The 8579-nt window shown below is 35.9% G+C and overlaps 1 protein-coding gene across 1 annotated transcript in view; it reads right to left on the bottom strand.

The window, feature by feature from the left end:
• The window catches only part of slc12a3 (solute carrier family 12 member 3), an 8583-nt gene extending 3129 nt beyond the window's left edge, over positions 1–5454 (bottom strand). Inside the window, exons 1-16 of the mRNA XM_016483315.1 lie at positions 5206–5454; positions 4863–4985; positions 4233–4308; positions 3954–4049; positions 3649–3788; positions 3314–3424; positions 3119–3230; positions 2858–2988; positions 2659–2743; positions 2358–2512; positions 1583–1690; positions 1333–1456; positions 1121–1222; positions 655–810; positions 384–483; positions 128–239 (exon numbers count right to left, since the gene is read on the bottom strand). Coding sequence (XP_016338801.1) covers positions 128–239; positions 384–483; positions 655–810; positions 1121–1222; positions 1333–1456; positions 1583–1690; positions 2358–2512; positions 2659–2743; positions 2858–2988; positions 3119–3230; positions 3314–3424; positions 3649–3788; positions 3954–4049; positions 4233–4308; positions 4863–4985; positions 5206–5454 — 1980 coding nt within the window. The remainder of the gene's footprint in view (positions 1–127; positions 240–383; positions 484–654; positions 811–1120; positions 1223–1332; positions 1457–1582; positions 1691–2357; positions 2513–2658; positions 2744–2857; positions 2989–3118; positions 3231–3313; positions 3425–3648; positions 3789–3953; positions 4050–4232; positions 4309–4862; positions 4986–5205) is intronic.
• Between the last annotated feature and the right edge of the window lie 3125 nt (positions 5455–8579).

Below are 8579 nucleotides of genomic sequence, written 5' to 3'. Positions count from 1 at the left end.
AAATATTTGAAAATCGGTAAAATAAATGTTTGCTTTTTTGTTCCTTAGGTTAATAAAATACTTTAAACCACCATTTAGACCATCGTCTCTTTTAATAACTGTTTAATGTTTCTATTCGTAGACTCACTGTTATGACATTTGCACATATCATAAGGCTCTGGTTCTTGGTGAAGGTGCTGATGAAATCCACTAGGGAAGGACGCATACAGGGAGGCCCACTGAGGACCAAACACTGTGGCCTGAGAAAAAGAACAGATGGAAAAAGTATAGGACACAGGAAGAAATGACGAAAATTAGCAAGCAAGAATAGAGAAACATAAATGGAACATTTTCAAGGAAGCTATGATTGGTATATATGATTGGTGGACATTAATGTTATTTACCTATAATTTTTAATATGGTCTTCCACTTGGTTGAGACCTACACATTGAGACAGCGCCATGTTATATGAGCTGGCTTGCATTGATGAACCCCAGTTGACATCTGAAATGTACAAAACACAAACAATAGTTATGCACTAAGCGCATGATTAAAGCTTGGCAATATTATTCGGGTCAAGCTGAAATGCTCGATGGAATAATATGAGCTTTGTGAGACAAATTATTTATGACAAAGACTCGTGTCCACAAGCTATAAAGAGTGTAGGTGTCTAACCGGGTTTCTTATACAGCACATATCCCAGCAGGAAGATGACTATGCCAATGGCTATAAGAGCAGCCCACCAGGTTAGGAGAAACATGATGATCACAGACACTACTGCTCCGAGCAAAGACAACCACTTGCTATAAAATCGAAAGGTTGGACGCCAGCCTGCTCACACACAAGGAAAATGAGAAAAGCTTCAGTGAGCATCAATATGAATATGGCTATTTTGAGACCTGTGAATTTACAGTAGCATGCAGCTTAATGAGAATACAAATGGCTGAAATAGAGTATTACATTATTTCCACAAAACATAATTTGTTTGCATTTGTCATGTTATCACACGTTATCTCAAGAAAACACCCCTGCGGTGGTTACAGTATGCACCATTAAACTGATTAGCAAACCACCATTAAAAACACAAATATTGCTTCATAAACTGTTAAAACCTAACCCATTGTGGCTTGATGCAACTCACCTGGTGAGTTAGTGATGGAGGCATGGAAGCAGCTAAAGTTGATGAGGGCATAGGAGCAGAGGAAAAAGTTGGAGATGATGGGAGCAATGGTGTTCAACTCAGCTGAAATATATGTTAGAACATTTGCATGTCAGAAAATTGCTCTAATATAAAATAAACAACTTTTCTGAGAGCATCCATAACTTGCATGGGTACATTTTGTACATTTTTACCAATAAGAATGAAGCATATAGCGATGACGTAGGCTAGCAGATAGCTTCTCAATGGTTCATTATTCTTCCCATAACCCTTCCCGAAAAATCCAATGCCTGGATACAGCTTGTCCTTGCAAAGGCACTATAAAGAAACAAGCGATGGAAGGAAACAAGAAGTAAGAAGAGTGTTTAAATTAGTAAATAACACTGAAGATTGTTTTGCACTCGACAATGGAGGTATGAAGATGTTCATGGGCTCATTCATTACCTGGAAAACCTTAGGAGCAGATACCAGACAGGCCAGGGCTGAGGAAAGAGTGGCTCCAAAAATGCCAGCACTGATCAGAGGAGCAAACGCAGACACCAAGCTCATACTCTGAAGTGATATATGACAGAAGAACATATAATAAATAGATTTATTATATATATACATTTCTGAAAATTCCTCACTCGTTGTTTGATGAACGATGCATAAATAATGTTTTTGTTCTAACAATTTTCGAGAACATTATTGAAGACCAGATTTAGAATGAACTTTGAACGAACATTCCATTAACATTACTGCAAGAACGTTTGTTCATAACTTGGGGTGAACCTTGCCAGAACGTTCTGAGATTAGATTCCCCTATTAGATGGGTACATATACATTATCAAAGACTACTTCACTGTGGCTGATTTGTTGATTGTATCTAAAAAAATGTTTCATATTTTTTGTATTTCCTTTAGTATTTCGTTGTATTTCATATTATGGAGGTCATTTTTTACATTAAAGATCCCACGTATGTCTACATTCATCATGATCATTTAGCCTTTTCTAATCATGTCCACAACTGCTACAAAAGTCACCAAGTTTCGTACCATTCTGATGATGTAAAACATTATCAGTCTAAAATGATCAATGACCATTAGAGGGTTAATATTGGGCTGATAAGAACATTTCATGTTTAGGGGCTGGATTTATATGTTATACAATATTTAGGAGATATATTTTACATGTTTTCAGTGACATGTTGTTTACAACACCATTTAGACATAATGGTCACCTGGTAATAATTGCTGAGTCCATAGGGGCAGGTCTTGTTGGTCATACACTCAGTGAAGTTCCAGCCATAGTTGCAGCCCACTCCCAAACACTCCCCAGACAAAGATGACACAGTGTCATTTATATAACCAGAAGCATCACGCAAAACACAGGAGCCTGGAGTGCATTTAAAGAAAACAGCATTTACAAACTTTGTTCAGTTTGAACAAGTTATATAAAAGACCAACATATTTGAATAGGAAGGACTAAAATAATAATTAACAGACGTTATCATGGACTTGTTAGGCATTTCTGATACTCACCAATAGTAGCTGAGATAATGAGATATGATATAGTGGTCCAAAAAATGGCCAACATTGTACCACGGGGTATAGCAATATTTGGATCCTATGGGAGGTGGTGTGTTTGAAAACAATAGACAGAAAAACAAGCTTTTAGAGGCTTGAGTTCCCACAAATAAAAATCCTTTTTTATTTTACTAAGACTGGGAGCTCAACTTGCCTTCAGATCTCCAGAGATATTAGCCCCCGCAAGGATGCCTGTAGCTGAGGGGAAGAAGATGGAAAACATGCCAAAGAAACTGCCCTCCGGTCCGCGCCAGCCGGGCACAAAGTTTGCCGCAAAAATATCAGCTATTGGGCACAAATTGAGACACTTTATGAGGAACATATGGTAGTGTAATTTGACTAGCAATGAGAAAATGAGAATGAAGTGTTATTATTAGCACATTTGTGGAACATATTGACTGCATTGCTCTCTGACCTCGGTAGCTGAAAAATCCTTTGGCTTGCTTCTGTGGAGTGGCTGGTATGATGGTTCCCACAATGTAACTGGCGAAGGAGACCATGATGACAAAGAAGAACAAGACCTGGGCCTGGGAGAAGAACAAAACCAGTGCAAACTATTAGGAGTCGAACTAGACAAAACTGCTTAAAATCGCTCTGCTGAGAAACGTACCTTTGACTCCCATTCCATTCCAGCCATTGAGATGGCCAGCAGACAGGTGACAGTAATCACTCCAATGATACGGATATCATTTAGTTTGTCCACCATGCTAACATCACTCTCCTGATGAGCATCAGAAAAAATATGTATCAACATCATGGTTCAAACATGGAAAGTAGAAAATCAAAAATGAAAATCCTGTCATCATTTACTTCTGTGGGACACAAAAAGTAACCAGATAACGAGTAAATACAATTCAAAATGGAAGAAAAATTATTATGGCAGTACAATTAAAATTCATCTTTAATTTTCAGGGTAATTCTGGTATACTGGTCCATATCACCCACCTGCATGAGCACCTGTACTGTTTCAGCAAAGCCCACAGTGTGCATAGCTACAGCTACCGCATTAGCAAAAGCAAATATAAGCCCAATCGAGCCTCCTAGTTCTGGACCCAAACTACGAGAGATCAGAAAATATGTTCCACCTGGAGAGAGAAATATAAAGAATACAAAAAAATCACTGCTGATATCTGATGGTTATTAAATAACAAGACTAGGCAATATTGCATCCTGAAATAAAGTCTGATATAATGGCTTCATGTTAGTCAAATCTACTCAGCATACTGTATACATGTATCGTTTATCTTTACCTCCTTTAACCTTTCCATTAGTGGCAATGGCCGATGTGGACAAGCCAGTGATGCCCGTTATAGAGGAGGAGACCAAGATTATAATCCAAGTCAGTCCTTTAAAGCGAAGACGAATATGTTAATTTTAATAGAAAGCACTGACACACCAGTATACATCACAGTGATATGTAACTTAATAGCCCCAAGGGGGTTTTATAAAAATCAAGTCAGGATTTAGCAGTACAACACACACATAAAAAATAAAGAGATCAAGACATATAACAACAGAGACTGACATACCAATCCCTGCCTGAGCTGTGATCCAGGGAAGCCTCAGGTACAGAATAACACCCCAGATATTCAGCATACAGCGGATCTACAGGGAGCGGCAGAATATTCAGAGGACAACGTTCTGCTTGACTTTGAGATGTTTGGAGTATATTTGTACCCATATGCAGAAACATACATACTTTACAACACTTAAAAATGTATACATGCCTCTGCAATATAATAAAATATTCCTCTACTTTTAAAATTTTATTATATGATATGTGTATTATGAACTATGCATATCTTGCATATCTTTATTATACATATAACAGAAATAGCACAGTAGCACAAAAAAACATTTTCCAAGCTAAAATTTCACAAAAAGAGGCTTGTTAGGTTTAAAAAGTTAAAACAATATATTGTTCAAACAGTATTTGGGCACTTTTTGAGTGTCAGATTTTAGACAAATTCATAATGTGAACTTGAGGAGATCTGACTTCATAGCCCCCCCCCCCAAAAAAAGGCTTAAAACTGAGAAGTTAGTTCAGAGATTATGCATAATTACATAATTCACATAATTATATATTTTGTATTTAACTCAGTTACACTCATATATTTGCAAGTGTGGCCCTAAATACGTTTTTGTGGCAATCTTCTTACCATGACTCCCTGAGCCCATCCAAAGCGGGTCGGTTCTGGAGGAGGTTCTGTGGGTTCATCTTCATCCGGACTCTCTTTGTCCACACTTGACTCCTCATAGAGAGGAGGTGGAGAAGGGTCGTCCTGAGACAAAACTTATATGAGCTAGTGGAAAAGAGTTCTGGATCGAAGATTTATTTATTTTAATATGTTTAGAATAAATCTTATCCTATTAAATTCTAATGAAGCTTATCAACATTTAGTTTTCTCTGGAAGTACTCACTGACATTCTTCAGCATTCTTAATATGTTTATTTGTGAAATTTCTAAGGAAAAACTTTATGCCAGTTTTATGTCATTCCTACCTGTGGGTTGGAGTGAAGCTGAAAGAGAGAAGGTCTTGACTTCTTTGCTCTCCCAAAAACCTCAGTGTTGGTATAGAAGTCATAACTCGGCGGAGTATCCAACGTGTCATATCCAGAAAAGACTCCAGAGCTGCGGGAGGCCACGCTGTCGGTATCATAACTGCTACATCCCCCCAAACTGAATTTACGGTCATCTCCATTGCTCAACGAAGAGACTGAGAAAGGGCTTCTGGCGGTTGTGAGGTTCATCCCTTCCTTGGCCTACAGTACCTCCAACACTACTAAATCAACAGCCGTCTGAGTGAAGCGAGGGCTTGATTTGAAGGGTTATATTATACCTGAGCCGGAAGGAACCACTTATGGATGTATGATTAGTGTGAGAACATATTCAGGAGCTTTTGTAAAGGTCATTAATTCGTAATTGTTGCTGCAGGGCCTTTTGCTTGTACTGGGGCTTGTAAACAACATCAGAACATGTAATGACTCAGATCTCAGGTCAGATATCCTTGACACTGGTTCTCAAGGACAACTGCAGGTTTTGAGAGTCCTGTGTCATGCATAAGAAACAATACATTACAAATTTCTTTGGGGAAAAAACATTGTCAATAGTCATTGTCATTAATTTAATTTAATTTAATTTAATTTAATTTAATTTAAAATGTAATTTAAAATGTAATTTAAAATGTAATTTAATTTAATTTATAGTTTAGTTTTAAGTTTTGTTTTTTCACCTCTGACAATTTAGTAGTGTTTTTTGTTTTTTTTTGATAGCAATCAGGACAAATTACAATACCGGGAAAACTTTCTGAACAATGACTTTTGTTTGATTGAGATACAAATTAACACTTTATTTTACAGTGTCCTTGTTACGTCACATGTACTTACTTTAATAATAACAGTAAATTCAACTAACCCTAAACCAAACCCTACCCTAACCCTATAGTAAGTCCATGTTAATTAATATTACTCGGTGCTTAAATGTTTAATTACAGTGCAACAAGACACCTTAAAATAAAGTGTAACCAAGAAACGATATTGACTGAGACAGTGTATTTGTCTTGATCAGAGAATTGTCCAACCCGTAGTGACCTTCATTTGAGCTACTTTAACCTGCCAACAGCTCACAGTCGTTCCAACTGACAGCCTTTTGCCTTAAGCGTTGACTGATCATTGCAGAAACAGTTCCCCATTAACTAAAAGACCGATGTCTGCCAATGCATATGACCCAGGGAGCAGCATTGGGTTAAGTAATTATTTCTGCAGAAATTGGTCTGGAAGCCCCAAAGGTAGAGCCTTTTCAGTGTAATTAGCGCAGATCCTACAAACGTACCCACAGGTGCTTTTTTGATTAAATTTCTATTATTAGACACCAAGAGCTTAAGCAGAAAACCAGCTACTAAACGGTCATTTTGAAATCCTCATGCTGCCTGAGGGGAGCTGTCAGAACAAGGAGTAGAAGACTGTATAAAATGGTTTAAATTGAAATTACACTGAGTCTACTGTAGGAAACACAGCCAAATGTTCATATTACATAAAATCATACTAATGACATCAAAAGATGGATTTAATCTGATAAAACCTAATGTAAATTTTAACAATTGCATGTACATATTAAATAAGATGGACAGTCCTCTTATGATGATAATTTGTAATGAATAAATATAAATTAAGAAAAATAATGCAAAATATACAAAAGTTTGGAGTTAGTACATTTTTTTTTCCGAAAGAAATTAATACTTTTTATTCAGCAAGAATGCATTAAATTGAGCAAAAGTGACAGTAACGACATTGTTACAAAAATAATTCTATTTTAAATAAATGCTATTCTTTTGAACTTTTTACTCATGTACATGCAAGAATCTTAAAAATGTATCATGGTTATAAATCAATCAATCAATAAATAAGCAAGGAGCACAATTGTTTCCAACATTAATAAGAACTGTTTCTTGATCACACTGTAAAAAATGCAACTGCACATTTTCCAGGTTACGAAACCTTTTGAGTCTCAAATGCTATTTTCTTGAAACTACATAAAAACCCTTGTCAGACCAACAAAATTACCCCAAATGTTGTCCCAATTAGTCAAACACAGTTGTCTGAACAAAGAATTTCATATTGTTGAAATGTTAAGGCTTTGTGAGTTCCTAGCATGCATTGCAGCATGAATAAATTATGCAGTTACTGTTATAGGATTATTGTTTTGCTGTTTGCTGACTTAAATTCAACTTTTTTCTTGTTGTTTTGTCATTATTGTTAGTCATTTGTTCTTTTCTATCTTCACTGTGATGTAAAGAGCTCATCTTTTTAATATTTGTTGATTGCCACCGTTCTTGAGGTTTGTGTGTTTAGTTTTGAGGCCTAGAGAACGTTGAGCCATTAAGAAACTACACAAAAGCCCTTGTCAGACCAACAAAATTACCCCAAATGTTGCCTCAACTAGTCAAACACAGTTGTCTGAACAAAGAATTTCATATTGTTGCAAAGTTAAGGCTTTGTGAGTTCCCAGCATGCATTGCAGCATGAATAAATTATGCAGTTACTGTTATAGGATTATTGTTTTGCTGTTTGCTGACTTAAATTCAACTTTTTTCTTGTTGTTTTGTCATTATTGTTAGTCATTTGTTCTTTTCTATCTTCACTGTGATGTAAAGAGCTCATCTTTTTAATATTTGTTGATTGCCACCGTTCTTGAGGTTTGTGTGTTTAGTTTTGAGGCCTAGAGAACGTTGAGCCATTAATGTTTGTTAGCTTGGATATGTTAGAATTGTAAGTTGTTTTACAAGCGAAGACAATGTTGTATACATATAAGACTAAGTTATCCATTAAAAGGGTCATATGATGCGATTTCAATTTTTCCTTTCTCTTTGGAGTGTTATTACACCAAATAATGTTCTTTTTAGCAGCATCATATGACCCCTTTAAGGTTTATCATTCGTAAATAAATAAATCTAAAATCAATAATGTGGTGACTTTTTAAACATTCGTTTTGTCTTCCAGGAAACAGAAGAAAATAAATTACCTTCAACGACATTAATTGATGTTTCAGATGCTGTGACAAGAATTTTCCTATTAGCAAAATAAGACAATCTAAACAAAGTCTAAACAAAGTATCTTTACTGAGAAGAACTAAAATACTATTGTTGAGAGAACTCAAAAGTCTTAATGCATCAAGTTGATTTTTTTTTTTTTTTACGTTTACTCAACTATTTATTTTTTACAGTGATCACCAATTCAGCATATTAGAATGATTTCTGAAGGATCATGTGAAGACTGGAATAATGGCTGCTGAAAATTCAGCTTTGCCATCACAGGAATTACATTTAAAATATATTAAAATAGAAAACAGTTACTTTAAATAGTAATAATATTTCACA

The sequence above is a fragment of the Sinocyclocheilus anshuiensis genome, unplaced genomic scaffold (genome assembly GCF_001515605.1).
Source record: "Sinocyclocheilus anshuiensis isolate Anshui unplaced genomic scaffold, SAMN03320099.WGS_v1.1 scaffold481, whole genome shotgun sequence".
In the NCBI taxonomy this organism is placed as follows: Eukaryota; Metazoa; Chordata; class Actinopteri; order Cypriniformes; family Cyprinidae; genus Sinocyclocheilus; species Sinocyclocheilus anshuiensis.
The sequence above is the reverse complement of the archived record's forward strand: the minus strand, read 5'-3'. Positions and strand labels throughout refer to the sequence as shown.